Here is a 16,631-nt window from a genome sequence, read left to right on the forward strand (position 1 = left end):
AGATTCCAATAAATCTGTTCCATGTTGACTCCCACTTTGGTTTTGGCGAGGTACGCGTTGTCGAACAGTGATAATATTCTGAAAAATATTGCAAGCCTCTGAAAACAGCTCTTCCTCCTCATTCTTCTCTCATGGTTTCTTTCAGCACGAACACCCTTTGAGCTTCAATTCACACTTTGTCAAAAGTCTTCAAGTTGGATTGTGTTTACAACAACTGGGACAGTTTACACGTGTATATAAGGTATGAACGCGTCGCAATTATATGGCTCTGAATGCCTCTTGATTGACTGAACGTAACGAAGCAGAATATCCAAAAAGTTGACGACATTAACACATTCAAATTACAGACCATGCAAGACGAGGACATTGACATTGAAGAAGATGCAGAAGAGCAACCTAGTAAAAGGATCAAAACCGAAGCAGGCGATGGCAGCACTAGTCATCGTCGACATCAAGCAAGACAGGAAACTCTATTAAACATTAACCCTCAAGCACCAAACATGACTGGATCTGCTGCGGGTGCTAATGATGATGGAGGAGGAGAAGAAGGTGCAAGTGCATCATCTTCGGCTACGAATACTCCTGGTGGATCGCCCAAGCGCGTTAGGAAACCGAAACAAATCTTTGAGATTGACACAATCCATACCAAACCGCAAAAGAGGAGGAAATCAGCGTAATTTGCAGCTTTCAAAATATTTATTGTCGTATTTGACTGCATTCTTGATTTACTGATACGCTTTCGTTTCGTGATTTTTAGAGGTTCTAGTCCAAAGATCCAGACAAAAGGATCCAGAGAAGAAGGAGGAGGAGGAGAAGAAGATGCATCCTACCATATCTCGACTCCCGTCAAATTGGAACGGAACGATGCAACACCATCATCACGTAAATCAAACAAATCGAGTAAATCATCGCCAGCTGCAACCCCTCTCGAGAAGTTCAACAAGCGACGTGGAGGCAATCAGCCAAAGCCTCGTGGTCGACCACCGTTATCTAGTGTAAAATCAGCTAGTAAACTGTCTCTTATCACTGTACCTGATGATTCAGCAGAGGAACATGAGAGCCAAAATGACGGGCGTGATGAATCACCACCGATCGAATATAGATTGGATCGGTCGTCTCCGTCCAAACCGAGTAAAGCTGAGCAGCAACCATTGCTTCATCCGCCGTGGTGGGCTGAAGATTATGAACGGATATTGCAGAGGAGTTTGGCTGAGGATCCTAGAAAGGTAATTCTAGTTTGAGATCTTAAAATAATTCCTAAACTGATTTTTTATCTCGATGAAGGATTATATAATGCAAGATGAAAAGCCTCATGCACTGTTGACGCAGTTCGGCTCCTTCAAACGGACAGAGATTCAGCATAAGAAGGATGGTCTAAAGGAGTTTATTGCAGATCATGATACCCGAGTCAGGGAATTGCATCATTTAGAAGTTTTGAATGGTGATATGCTGACGTTTGAAAAAAAGAAAGCCTTGGATGATTCTGAAGGATTGGAGCAGGTATATTGGTTTTTTTCTGAGTCTTCAAACCAGAGTATCACGAAATCTAACATCGATCTCCTAATCTAGTATGAACATGTCTACGACTTGTGGAAGAATATCCCACCACCAGAAGTAGATATCAGTAATCAAAAACCAGCTTCTGCTCAGGCGGACTCGGATGCAACATCTTCTCGACCACCTGCAGCACCAATATTTTCCAAACAATTCGCTACCGTTCGTGACTACCTCGACTCGTTCGTATGGATTGATGAAGACGAACTCGTTCCCGAAGTAGCTGAATTCCGAGCCAAAAGTGAAGGCGACATGTCACATAGAATATATCTTGCTCGACAAGAAGGATTACTACAAGGTCCCATACCACCTCCACCAACATCACATCGTAAGGGAGGTTTGAAAGCTGCCCAAGAGCCTGTACAGAAAAAGACACACATGCAGTATCTGGTTGATGAAATGATGTTTATTGCCAAGGCTGCTCAAGAAGAACGGAAGTGGAAGATTGCCATGGCCAAGAAATTGGCTAGGGCTGTCGTACGCTTCTTCGATGATCGTCATGCTCATACGCTAAAACTGGAACGTGATGAGCAGAAACGTATTAGGAAATTGGCTAAACTTACTGCATTGGAAGTCAGAAAGAAGTGGGATGTTGTTGAAGCGGTATGATTGAACTCGTAGTTATGTTTTATAACTTCCATCCGTTCTTTTGGCTCATTTCCTACTGAAATTTGCAGATTGTCCGAGCTAAATGGAAGCAATTGATTGATGTTGAAGAAGCCCATGCTGGTAAAAGACAACTCAACGCTATCATTGAGCACTCACAACAAGTCCTTGATGCCCAACGAATGTCTGCTCCTCCCGAGAGTGATGACGATAAAGAAGAATCGAATCCTCGTGACGTTGTTTCTGATGATTATCAAGAAGGAGAAGACTCTGATGGTGAAGCCGCCATGGAGGTCGATGAAGACGGCAATAGTGAAGATGGCGAAGTTAATGAACTAGATCGAGAAGCTGATATGCCTATAGAAGAACTGTTGGCTCGTCATGGTGGTTATCAGGTTGGTTTGATACCAGACTCTGATGACGTTGATGAAGAGGAGGAGGGGGAGGAAGAGGAGGAAGAAGAAAACGACGAGGACGAAGGTAGTGTCGAAGATGATAATGATCAACAAGACGAAGAAGAAGATAATCAACCCGATAAAGCCGAGAACGGCCGCCATACAGAAAAACTAGTCTCAAAATATGATAATGATACCGCTTCCTCTTCTGCAGATGATGCAGACGACGAAGAGGAGAGTGAGGCTGACTTTGAAGAGGAAGATGAAGAACCAGACGATGAAGCCACCCTAGAAGCTGACGAGCAAGCTTCAGATAGTGGTGACGATGAGCTGAAAGCATTACAAAATGATGCTGATGCTCCCATCGAAGACCTTTTAGGCCAATATGGTCGTGATATGATGCAAATCGACAATCCACCGAAAGCTAATGGTTCCCGGCCACAAAGTAGTAAAACAGCCAGAGGCAAACGACCTGCTCCCTCTCCCGATGTCGAAAACTCACCTGCTCGTGACGAGCAAGCATCCGATACCGATATGAATGATGCTGAAAATAATGACTCTGATCAGCAAGTTGGAGATCATGAAGAATCCGTAGCTGAAGAGCAACCTGATGATACAGATGTAGATATGAATAGTGTTCGAGGTGCTGAGGTTGCTGCTCCTACGGGTACTACGCTGTCGAGTACCTTTGTTAGGACGACAATTCCTTCTCTTTTGAAGGGTACTCTGAGAGAGTATCAGCATGTAGGGTTGGATTGGATGGCTAATTTGTATCGGAATGGGCTTAATGGGATATTGGCTGATGAGATGGTAATGCGTGTGCTCAGTTCCTTTGAACATTGCTCCCGGATGTGCTAATAATTTTTTTCGCCTGTCCAAATTTTAGGGTCTCGGCAAGACTATTCAAACTATATCGCTACTGTCGTGGTTGGCTGTTGACAAGGGTATCTGGGGTAAGTTACTCTCGGTGATATCGTATTACTCCAATTAGACGCGACAGCAAATAAGGCGTGTCTCCGCATGAACAGGTGATATTGACTTTGAATTTACCTGCAGGTCCACATCTCATTATTGTGCCAACCTCAGTACTTTTAAATTGGGAATTTGAATTCAAAAAGTTTGCTCCTGGCTTCAAGATCTTGACGTATTATGGTAATCCAAAAGAACGTAAAGAGAAACGTCAAGGGTGGTCAAAACCCAATGCCTTCCACGTAGTCATAACCTCATATCAACTCGTATTACAAGACCATGGCAGTTTTCGAAGAAAGGAATGGCAATACCTCATCTTGGACGAAGCTCATAATATCAAAAACTTTCGATCGCAGAGATGGCAGAATCTATTAATGTTTAATGCACGTCGTCGTCTGCTATTAACTGGAACACCACTACAAAATAATCTAATGGAATTATGGTCTTTGCTGTACTTTTTAATGCCTAAAGGCATTACAAGTACGATGCCATCTGGATTTGCCAATCAAAAGGAATTCCAGGAATGGTTTTCCAACCCGATGGATAAAATGATCGAGACTACTGATACTATGAATGACGAGACGAGAGAAACTGTTGGTAAACTACATACTGTATTACGACCATACTTGCTACGACGTCTCAAAAAGGATGTAGAGAAGCAGATGCCTGGTAAATACGAGCATGTCTTGTATTGCCGATTATCTACTCGACAACGATTCCTATATGATGATTTCCTATCCAGAGCAGAAACCCGTCAAAATCTAGCATCTGGTAATTATATGAGCATTATCAATTGTCTGATGCAATTAAGAAAAGTATGTAATCATCCAGACCTATTTGAAGTACGGCCCATCCTGACGTCGTTTATAATGTCATCGCAAGTAATGGATGTATTGGAATTGGATCAATTTTTGATTCAACGACAGTTATTCAAAAATCAGGATGAAGCTGAAGCCAATAGTAATATCAACTTGGATTTGTTTAATTTATCGAATATGATTCGACACGAATCCATGTCTGCATATGATGGTGAAATCTTGAGTGAGCTTGATTGTCGAGGTGCTTTTGAACAAGCTGTCAAGGCTGCTGAGATGAATGAAGCAGGATTACGGGCTATAGCTCCACAAACGCCCAATTTTTGGAAGTTGACTGAATTAATCAAGACAGTACATGCCGAATCAGCAGCCCAGATTTTGCAAGATACGAAACAATCCGCATATGTAAATAGATTCCGTAGTACTTCTCGCCCGATATATGGATGGTCGCTACGTCGTCAAGCTCGATTATTAGGTGGACGAGCAATAGATATGGTGAATCTACCCACCACCACCCAATCCGAATTACTAGACTTGCCAGATGCATTACGAGATCTAGTCGCACCGTACTCGCGACGAGCAGATGAGTTGCAAGATGTTTTGACCCATTTCGCATTTGTTACGCCACCTGTACGGATTGTGGGACGGGTCATTGGATTGTACAATGATGATTCGGTTGAGTTGGTTAAGAGCACTGAGCCTGCTACGTCTCAGTTGGTACATAATGTGGCTACGGGGTTGACGATTGCATTTCCTGATAAAAGGCTGCTGCAGTATGATTGTGGGAAATTACAGGCGTTAGATAGTTTGTTGAGGAAGCTGAAGGCTGGAAGTCATCGGGCATTGATTTTTACGCAGATGACTAAAATGCTTGGTACGTTCGGTGTTTGTTGTGTGCAACAAAAACAACTGTATTCAACTGGCGTAGTTTCTTTTGTGAAATCTAACAACTCTCAACATCTTATCTTAGATGTCCTTGAACAATTCCTCAATATTCATGGACACCGATATTTACGTCTTGATGGTGCAACCAAAGTAGAGCAGCGACAAGTGCTGATGGAACGTTTCAATACGGATAAAAGGATCTTGGTCTTTATTTTGTCAACTCGTAGTGGTGGTCTTGGTATGAATTTGACGGGAGCTGATACTGTTATATTTTATGACAGTGACTGGAATCCCGCTATGGACGGTGAGTTAACCAAATTGATCGTGGATATTTTTTGTTTGTCAGAGAAATCAAGTCATCGAACAACGGAAAAACCGTACTGATTATGACCTATCCATATGAATCATTTAGCTCAAGCACAAGATCGCGCACATCGTATCGGTCAAACTCGTGACGTCCACATATACCGTCTAATCAGTGAACACACCATTGAAGAAAACATGCTCAAAAAAGCAAACCAAAAGAGACTCCTCGACAACATTGTTATCGCCAAAGGAGACTTCACCACCGACTATGTCCGTAAATCCGACTGGCGCGACTGGCTTGGAGACGGTCTAGGCGGTACATCCATCGACTCTATCACAACCAAAGGTGGAACCGTTGACTGGGAACAAGCACTAGCTGCCGCCGAAGACGAGACTGATCGAGTAGCATTAAAGCAAGCACAGCAAGAAGAAGATTTGGAGCATCGATTGGATGTGGATGATTTCCAGGAGAATGCTGCTTTGAATGCTGCGAATAAGGATGGTGGTGGTGGTGGTGATAATGGTAGACATGAGGAGTATATAGGGGCGGTTGAAGAGTATATGTTTAGAACTGTCGTCAAGTATTGGAGTTTGCAAGAGTTTATTGATTGGAGAGAGTTTGCGGGGACGCCGGCATATGTGCTTGATCCGTTTGAGGAGGGTGCTGCTGATAATGTCGATGATGGTGGGAACAGTGGTGCTGTCGGTACTGGCAGTGGTGGTAGCAGCACGACTAACAAGATAAAGTCTGGCATAGTAAAAGGAGCTGTACCTACCTTCTTAGAAGAGATTGATACGAGAAAAGTGGATCTTGATGAAGATGATGACGATGATGAAGAGGAAGAGGAACAACGACGTGATGAAGACGAGGAAGAGGATGTTGAAATGGTTGATGTACAAGCTGTGTCTACGCCGGGTACGGCTGAATCATCTGGTTTGATGGATGATGAATAGATTTTGTTGTATAAAATTGGAAAGAGCTGTAAAATATAAAGCATTTAGCATATTAAATACGTGTATGTGGGAGATTTTGCAATCATTATATTATACATCAGAGCGAAAAAAAACCACTTGATCTCGACGCAAGTGCCATCAAACACATTTTCACTTGTCCTTTTTCTTCTCGTCTTTCTCAGAACTTGAATCTGCTGCTTCTTCGTCGTCACCGCCACTGCCATTATCATCGTCATCCTCATCATCGTTATACGGCACAGCATCATAGTCATCTTCCTCTTCGTCTTCCTGATCGTCTTCATCCAAGTCGTGCTGAATTTCGTGTTTGGCGGTACTAGCTGGATTTGGGAAAAAGATCAGGATGTAGATGATGGGAACGAATAGTATTGCTGATAAAAGGAGTATTATTGGCATTCTGTGCGTTGGATTGAGGTTAGAGCGAGATAGCAAGAAAAAAAGGGAATTGAAAAGTTACACTGGATGAGGATATCTCAGAAACTTAAACTTACGGCAAGTACTGTTGCAAGAATGATGCAGCGCCAGTTAACAGTTGGCCTACAGCGCCTGCGTAGCCTAGTATTCTGCCCCTAATTGAGAGTAATTGTATGAGAATGATTGTCGCAGCAAAAAAGGATCCGTGAAGTAGTTAAATTGCACTTCGTACAGTATTGAGAACGGTCCAATGAATGAATTGTTGACTGGGATACTGTCGAATACGTCTCCCATAATCATATCAGCCAGTGTTCCGACACGTATTGATTGTATTGTTCGAACTATATGTGTGTTTTGGAGTGTGATGGTGTAAGTGAGAGAGAGAGAGAGAGCGAGAAAAAAAGAGGACGACGAGTTTTGGACGATAATCTAGACAGAGACGGACGGTATACCTTCCTTGTATCCCTTCTTGTCGGTAACATGATATAGAGTTGGTAGTCTAGGTGTGATGCGTTGAGTAACTGCATTACATATGCATGATCAAGTTCTTGTGGAATATTTTTTCTGTCTTGTTCGCCGTCCTTGGCGTACCTTGATACAAGAAACCGTGCAGTGATGATTGGATTTTCGTCAATATTGACTCTTGCGAGTTTCATTTTTGGTTTTTCACGGGCAGCTAGTTCAGCTAGCTGTGAATAGGGTGGTAGTTAGGGAGTGTGCTTGATCTGGGTAATAACACTGCTTACATCTTCGTAGTCGGTTTTGAACTTTTGACAAGCAGGACACCATTCTGCGTAGCTAATGTAGAGGAAGCGAGATCAACAGTGAGTTTCAAATATGGTTGGACATTGCTTCTACGGACCACTAGCAAAAAACCCCCTCTACCAAACTCGCCGAATGATGAACATACAATTCAATAAGCCATTCTCCACCGGTGACTTTCTTGTCGAAATTGGCATCTCTAAACGATATGAATGAATAATGTTAGCAGTCGTATCATGAGGATCAATAATTCAAATGGCAAAAAGAGGTCAAATAATCCCACTTCAATGTGAACTCACGTCAAGACAATTACACGATCAGCAGTAGCCACAGGCAATGCAAATGTAGCAAAACATGATGGTATTAGCAAGAGGAATAGTGCTATGCAAGCTGATGTGGTTGCTGCCCTTCTAGTGATCATTGTTGATTATAGGATGTTTGGATATTTTGACTTTGACAGGTGCAATGGAGCTACGTGGTTTAAAGAGATCCCGTTTTCTATTTGATTCTGATGCAGTTTTCAGGTGGATCTTTACTGCTGCTATGCTTGGAGATTGGATGTCACGACCATCAAAAGTCATAATCGCGATCAAGCAAGACTTACAACAGCGCGGACGAGCGACGTGGATCTAGTCGACAAGAACACGTCGAATCACGAATCACAGTGTGGCTATATTAAATTGATGAATTTATTGCATCCACTCGACTTTACAAGTCCCCTTCTTTTTGCCAAGGTCCTGGCTTGGTAGAGACCTCGCTCTTTGCTTTTGACACCATCAACTCTAGTTGCAGCCGGATCACTAGGTCTCGTTACGTGTACTGGAATCTAGCTTCCCTTCTCGTATCAGAACAATGACCTTTTGCACACAGGTTGTGCTGTGGGGCGCATTGCTACTTTTTACAAAGATTGTGCATGCCGGCCAACCAACTCCAGCCAACGGTGCATGGTGGCATAGTAGGTTGAATCGCTATTCTGCATCCTGAAATTCGTGATTCTGTGGTCTGGAATGATTCCAGTCCACCAGAACAAGCTAGAACTTGGCCACAATTGTTGCATCGAAATATTTGAACGTGCATCATCCAATCGCTCATCTGCCAGTTTTACTCTTGATCACACTCATATTGCTCAAATTTAACATCGCATGCTCATTCACACACTCTCATCATATAGGCAAAGGATACGACTCGATCTCAACAGGTCCAGCAGACACGACAACAGGCGATGGCACAAACGACACTGCTGCCAATTGTCCTGGATCGCCAGGAATACTCTTTTACATGCTGGACGATATGAGTGCGGCGGGAATTAACACAGTCAACAATTCACTCACTACATTGTACAATGGAACGTATTCATTCGAAGGGGTCTCGAGCTACTCTCCTGAAAAGAAGAATGGGTTGTTGAATGTAACCCCAAGACAACCTGCGAGTGGAGAGTCAGAGTTCTTGTTTGGGTTTCCCATGCCTGGGATTGAGGAATGTGGATTTGATGCTACTGTACGTGCTAGTGTGGCGTGTTGCTCTCAATTTTTTTGGTTGACTCACACTTTTACACAACCAGAACTATACATTCTTGCTACTGGATGTGACTGTGCCGCCTGTATCGCACTTTAGTATAGCTTTCGACATTTTCGACTCGACGTGCTCAAGTGTCGAGACGACAATCAGGACAGATCCCATCTATGTCCCTGCAACTGGACGACAACAAACCATTTATATCAACTTACACACTCTGCTGGCAGGTGGTAACTCTACTGATCCTGTAAGTGGTTGGTTGATATTTGTCTCATGCTCAAAAGAAACGACCAAAGGTTCCAATACATGATTTCAACACAACTTCTAATCTCTCACCTCCTCCACCAATAGACTGCAATCTCATCAGGAGAATACTTTACAAGAATACGTTACATTTATTTTGGTAAATTCTTCTTCAACACCAAGTCAGCATATCAACCAACACACCCTGGATACGATCCACACTATTTCCGATTCACGAAAATTCGATTCGATGCCTGTGCTTATCATCCTCCTGCTCGAAAACGTGTTATTCTGGAACCTCCGAACAGTGCTATGCTGTTTGGTGTTCATATTGCTTATTCAACGTGAGTGAAGGAATGTAAATGCTTTTTCCCGTGAAGCCGAGATTCTTTTTTCCCAGCCTGGCACCAAAAGCAAGGAGACAGTATCTTCAGTGAATGTCCTTAGAAGCTGACATCTCGTCACGTCTTAGGAATTACTTGCAGCCTGATTCTCAACAACCGAGTGCCTGGGTGTCAAGCTGGCAAGCGGCTGCGAAGAAGCTTGGAGCTAGTAGAGTGCAAAGCTTTGGTCCTTCCATCTTTTGGTTTTTCGTGTAAGTACTTGATGTCTGGTTTCTCAGTGCGAAAAGAAAAAAAGCAAATAGGAATACATTGTCAAGATTCAATCATCAACCTCAACCTCATTGCCATCATACTTCATAGTTCACTTGGATCTGATTTCTCTGGAGCAAAGTGGACATTGTACAACTATGTTGGATCTGTGCGAAGTTTAGGTGCCGCAATGGGCGTCACTATATCTGTGGGCTCGTATAGTATCTCAGATTCGGTCTTTAATGGTAGGCTATTTCTATGAAAGCAGATTGGGAAATCGTTTTAACAAAAGCAAGGAACGCTCTATGCTCTATGTGAACGAATGTTTGGCTCTAATCGTCTCCTTTTTTTTCAAATAGACATTGGATACACATGCGCCGACATCAACAAGAACAGCGGTGTTCCAATCATGATACGATGGCTGCCTGAATTCAACGCTAACTGGATGTCGTATGGACAACAGCCGACTGCATTTAATGCATCGTGGATTAAATTATGGACAGCGTTGCAGACTTATGGAGCTACTGTAAGCCAAGAAACGTTTTTGAGGAGAGGGCACTCCAGCACAAAAAACGAACAGTACCAGATATTTCTATAAATGATTTCTTTTTATAGAGCACGGCTATGATATGGGCACCAAATACGATTGGGCCAGACAGTTCTCCGTTTGGATACCCGTCAAGTTATGCTGATAAGCAGTTGATGGATACGAACAAGGACGGCTCGATTGATGGGAAAGACAGTACGTGTTGCTATGCATCAGAATTCTTCTTCCCGTTTTTGGTTCTGACTGTTTTGTTTCTTGCCGTTTTGTAGATCGTAAGCAACTAAACTGTGGCAAATTGATCCAAGTCCTGACATTCATCTCACATAGCATGGACTCCATTTTGGCCTGGCGCCAAATATGTAGACTGGATTGGCAATTCGCTTTATTTCAAGCGAAATGTTTATGATACCGACAACAGTAAGTGATATTCCGTCATCAAGGAGTATGTTGTTGGTGAATTCGAGAAAACAATAGCTCATCAATTGTTGATTGCTGTCCGTTTTCTCGTGTAGATCCACCAGATTGGGTTTACAGATTCGTTGATACTGTCACCGGCAATGGAACTGAGAATTCTGACTTGTCGTTTTACAATATTTACGACTTTGCTGTTCAGGAAGGCAAACCATATGCACTTGCTGAAGGTGCTGCTCAATACCACTATGGATATTTGGGGTACACGTAAGTAAGATTAGGGCTGCTCGCATGTGTTTGAATCTAAAGTCGCAGGAATTTGGATAAACTGGAAGGGCTTCATTATCTCATACTCTAAAAATTAGAGACTCAAACAATCCACCATACCCACACTCCACATCCAACGCCATACCACGCAAACAAGCATGGTGGCGGCAAATATACATGTCTCAAGAAACTCGATCGTGGCTACCGAATTTGAAGATGGTGGGACATTTCGAGTATTTTAAATACGAGTCTGGTGAATGGAATGATTGGAGACATACTGCTGATGCTGCTACGATGAATGCGCTTATTACGGATTTGAATGATACCTCTGTGAGTTGTTTTGTGTTTGAGTGCGAATACCATTTGAAGGATGTACAGCGTTTTTTATGCTAAGTTTTGCTGTTTTCCTTGCATAGATTCCAACTGGATATATACTCGGACCTAATCAGTTTACTATCTAGAGCAACTGTTTTCGATTTTTTGTAATTACTTCTTGCATGCAATGTACAGTTTCCTCTAGATGGATACCTTTGGAACATAGTATTGTGTTATGGTGCTTGTTGGTTGGTTTTGTTATTGACTTGCCGTCACCTCACATGGTGGCTACGGTGCGTGTCCACGCTAGTTCTTAATCTGTGAGAATCACCTCTCACTTCGTCAAAGAGTTGCAAAGCGAATGGCACTCACTCGGGTGACAAATTACGTGATTTACGTTTAGCTATTGATTGTACAATGTACACATATTTCTGTTCGTTGGCCGAAAAAACAAAGAGTCTTCATGAGTGTCCCATCAACGTGGTCAATGTTATAACTGTATTGAAGGCACCAAACCGAGGTCCTGTGTGGTATTTGAAGAGTGTAAAGGAAAGCACAGGCGGTCGAGATCTTTGCTGTGCCTACAGTTTAAAAGCATCCCCATTAGCGCTCCAAACCTCCTAACTATTTTAAGATTGTTTAATTGACCAGACGCTAAGGTGAAAAACGAATGTAGTGAGTTTTGATGCAAGGGGCGCCTTCAAAGACTTGCCGAAAAGATCTACGACAGATGGTGATTATTAGACCACTAGCTTTGCGAACCTCCCCTTGCCTCGTGGTTTCTAAGCAAAATCCACATATTTCCATACTCTCTGCTGGTTTTTAGAAGTTGACAACGACGGACATTGAATAAAACAGCGAGACAGCACCCACGAAGAAGCCATGCAATGCGAGAAAGGTAGGACCTTCCTCCAGACGACGCGTGATTTAATGTGCTTTGCCCCACAGCAACAATGAGAGGTGAAGGATGTCTGTGCGGTTACTGTACTCTATAGGGAGGAAACATAGAAAATCTACTATTGCAAAACGTCGCAGCAGTCGAGACTTTTGAAAGGTTGAGGATTTTATTGTACTAGCTGAGTTATACATCTTTTGGACGATGTTTTATATGTGTAAATAATAATATAAACAGAAAATCTTCTCTTTGGTACACCGTTCTTATACACAGCATGGCTCTTGTGGATTTATCTTCTAGTTTTTGGCAAATGATGACGACATGTCGACCTCATCTTCACTAGCTTCTTCTTCTTTCGCGGTTTTGGCGGACGCATTCTTTTTGTTTGCCTTTTTGAATTTCCTGAGTGGGCTATAAAGAAATCGAAATCAATGCGTGATCGAGGCTTCGCTGATGTTCGGCTAGCTTACCCAGCCCACTTTTCCTTCAGTTCACTGAGCAGAGTTCGTCCTTTCTCCAGACACTTGTTCAAGTGATTCGAGTCCAAGGCTTGTCCTCCTTTCAAATTCAATGTGGATCGCACATCATCCAAGTCGATGATGGCATCCAACATTTCATCACGAGTTTCATCAATGGTCAAAAAACCAAGTCGAGACAAATCCGCCTTAGTAAAGGCGTCTAGAATCAAGGATAAGATAGCTGTTAAACCACCGCACGGTCTTCCTTGAATGAGCACGATGGACCGACCTAGTTCGTCTCTCTTTTTCGACAAAATTTCTACAATCTTGACCCCGTCTTTCATAAATAGATTCTTAAAATCTTCATCGGGAGGAGGTTGGAGGCGTTTTATAGCATGATACATGGACCTCCAAGACTGTGATTTTTCCAGTCGTTCTCTGGCTTCAAGCAGAAGTCGTTTCAACACGTCTTTGATGAAGTACTTTGAAGGACTCAACGCCTTGTTCCAAGTGCTAAAAATAAGGGAAGGGGTGAGTTTCTGTGGCTTTTCCGTTTCCCGTCGAACTTACTCAATATCAACAATCTGATCTCTCGCAATCTCCTTTTCAATATATGCTTGCTGCATTGCATTATCAGCCACATTTTCAGCAAGATTTGTTGTGGTTTCGCCTTTTGTGCTAATTCTTTGCGGTTTGAAGGCAAATGTGGAGATTTGACCGTGGCGTTCTTCAATATTCAATCTTTCCCAGAAAGGAAGTGGGTCGAACCTCATTGCAAAGGTTTTGGTTAGGTATCTGGCGGGTTCTTGAATTTTGACCAAGAATTCGCGACAGATGGTTTTGAAGTTGTAGGGTTTGGACTCCTAAAATTCGGCGTAATGATTTAGAAGAGTTGCATGTATGGAAAAGAAACACGCCTTACCTTAAAAAGGCTTAAAGAGTCCGGAGCCAGCTTGAAACGCTTGAGTAGAGATGGAAAGGAGACTCTTCCGAAGTCCGTGACACGGCCAGCCAAGTCTTTGACATTCACGGCGATGACTATGAGTATCACCACCAGGGAAGTGACGTGGAGAGCTGCTTCATTTTCCAACACCTTCCAGCACTTCAACCTATGAAAAATATGCAACAAAGGGTTAACTGAATGTGATGGCTGCTCTGGGACACCTTCAACGTACCAATTGACGAGGAGGGATGCATCATTCGACAATAAATCAATCACATAACCAACAACATATTTCAGATGGAAGAAAGTCTCTGGATCCTGACTCCTTCCATGCATTCGCAATGCGTCAGCCAGAGGTGCATTTTGCATCACCAAAAACTCGTAGACGTATCGATCTGGGATCAATACATCTACAAATTTTCTGTGCAGAATCAAAGAGAATGTCACATACTTCTCCATCAGATTGATCAATTGCCTATCGTTCAAAAATTTAGAGTTGGACCATGGATTTGCCAGAAACGAGAAACCCGGCATTACTGTGGGTGAGCATCGGCATCAGAATCCCAAGGGAGACTAGCGAACCGGTGAAGATTTGAAATTGCCTTAAACAATAAGTGACCTGGAATACTTTTGTCACTTTGCTTAGGGTGGAGTTCGGACTTTAAGGTCTCGTACACAGCTTTGGCTCGACTCGTTCCCGCCAGCCTAGGTGGCATCTCGGTCTCCACATCGCACCTGGCGACAGAGCCTGCAGAGACGAGGCGAAGTGTACTTGCAATTATGGAGGAGGTTGACGAGGTACTCATTTTCGTGAGTGCGTCTTTTTGGTAGGTTTGGATAATATACTTGACTCGAGGGTCTACGATAAAGTGTTCAAGTATGAGAAATAATTAGCTTGTACGAGATTACGCCCTTTCTTGCCTCTTCTCATCTCGTCTAGAGCAATATAGTCCGTCGTTACTCCAGATAGAGGAAGAATTTCTGAGGAAAGAAGAAGGGTGAGACATCATTTGCGATTAAAAACACGAAAAATAATCTTACGCTTGAGGAAGAATTGGAAAACTTGGCCATACAGAGCGTCATCATCAATGTGACTATACTCGAGCAAGTCAAACAAGGTAATGGCCATAATGATTCTTTCCTTGGTAAGGCTTTTAGCTTCGGCCACATCATGAATGTAAGGACAACCAGCGACTGCACAACGATGTGAAACCTAGTAAACAAAACGAAATGTGTAAACCAAGACTTTTTCATAAATGAAATAGTGTTCCACGCCCACCTTATCTACGACCATCAGATGGTAACAGTCGAACTTGGTATACGACGACATCAAGTGGGAGAACGTAACGGTGATGACTTTTTTGACCAGGATGTTCCTGCTTTCCAACAAACATCGTCGAAGCTCTCGGCACAGGACAGATACATCCACATACGAAGTGCCAGCATACTTTCCTTTATTGAAAAGGATTGCTTGCAAAGCCCAAGACCAACTTTTATCACACAACACCAATTCCCCTTCACTTTTTCCAAACCAGTCTTCTACTAAAGGGTTGGCGGTTCTCAATGATGCGGCTTCATTTAAGCTGTGTACTGAGTGTTCAGTAATACTCTTAAATGCATTAAGGACTTCGACTGCGACCTCAACATTTAGGAGGGTTGATAAAGTCTTGGTAGGAGCATCAGCAATGCTTTTGACCAAGGTCCACGCAACCAACATTTCCAGAGGGTTCTTTTGACCTACTAGGCTCCTCCATAAAGTGAGAAGACAGGGCACAGACATTCCTAGAGTGTGAAGAGAGGGTACCGAGGATTGTGGATAAAGCATCGAGTAGAGATCCAATTGGATCTTTTGGGCTGAAGAGAATTCGAGTTTCGACAATGCCGATGCAACCAATGTAGACAACTGCTTATGTTCACGTGAGTTTTTTGGAGAAAACAAACGTTGCGCTGAGTAGACGGCGGCCATATTGGTGACAGTTTCTAGGAATTTGGGTACGTTTCCAGCCTTGTCGAAGTAACTTGCGGCTCTGATGAAATGATGTTGACCCAAAAATGCCTATATAAGTCAGTCAGTGACGTTTCTGTGAATTGATTGAATCAAAGACGACCCCACATTCGCCAGATATTCGAAGTCACCAGCAGCCTCTTCCAGCTCAACCATCATATCCAAATAACCATATCTTTCAACAAATTTACGTTTCATTCCTTGCGACGTAGCAAGTAATAAAAACGCCTTGACTTCAAGCTCGTCTTTCTTGGAGTGACAGATCAAGCTACGAAAACGAAGGGGATGTCAGCATGCCATTTTTTGCGGAAAACGGGAAAAAGGGGACTTACGCATACTGGCGACAAAATACATTCAAGTCTGTTTCTGCCATAAATTTGAGGGCTATAAGCTTCTTTGCTAATGGCACGTCTCGTGCCTTGACACAATACTTTATAGCATTCGAATGTTCGTTGGCAGCGATGTAAGCATCGACAGCCAACGCAAATTTTTCTGCGAGAACTAGTACTTCTGCCTGTTCGGAAAACATGGCAATGGCTGCAAAATGATTTGAGGCAAGGGTGAATTCTTTGATTGCCGCGGATTTCATCCCCATTCCGTGGTGCTTCATTCCAAGGTCTTTATGAATGAGAGCGCGACAGTGGGTTGCATTGTCGACGGCTTCCGCTTTCTCAAAACAGCCAAGAGCTTGGCCATACAATTCTCGTGAGAATAATTCCTGGCCTCTGTTAAACCAGCTCTCGGGCGTTGATCTATAAATA

At 43.0% G+C, this 16,631-nt stretch overlaps 1 protein-coding gene across 1 annotated transcript; it reads left to right on the plus strand.

The window, feature by feature from the left end:
* Positions 1 to 350: 350 nt before the first annotated feature.
* On the plus strand, positions 351 to 6,484 carry SmJEL517_g01823 (uncharacterized protein; the record flags this gene model as incomplete). Its single annotated transcript, XM_031167751.1, has 9 exons — positions 351 to 673; positions 758 to 1,226; positions 1,285 to 1,500; positions 1,570 to 2,157; positions 2,232 to 3,365; positions 3,442 to 3,508; positions 3,612 to 5,213; positions 5,310 to 5,528; positions 5,637 to 6,484. The coding sequence occupies 9 exons, from the start codon at positions 351 to 353 to the stop codon at positions 6,482 to 6,484; spliced, it is 5,466 nt and encodes a 1,821-aa protein (XP_031026283.1).
* Positions 6,485 to 16,631: the final 10,147 nt, after the last annotated feature.

Source organism: Synchytrium microbalum (assembly GCF_006535985.1).
Source record: "Synchytrium microbalum strain JEL517 chromosome Unknown SmJEL517_scf0006, whole genome shotgun sequence".
In the NCBI taxonomy this organism is placed as follows: domain Eukaryota; kingdom Fungi; phylum Chytridiomycota; class Chytridiomycetes; order Synchytriales; family Synchytriaceae; genus Synchytrium; species Synchytrium microbalum.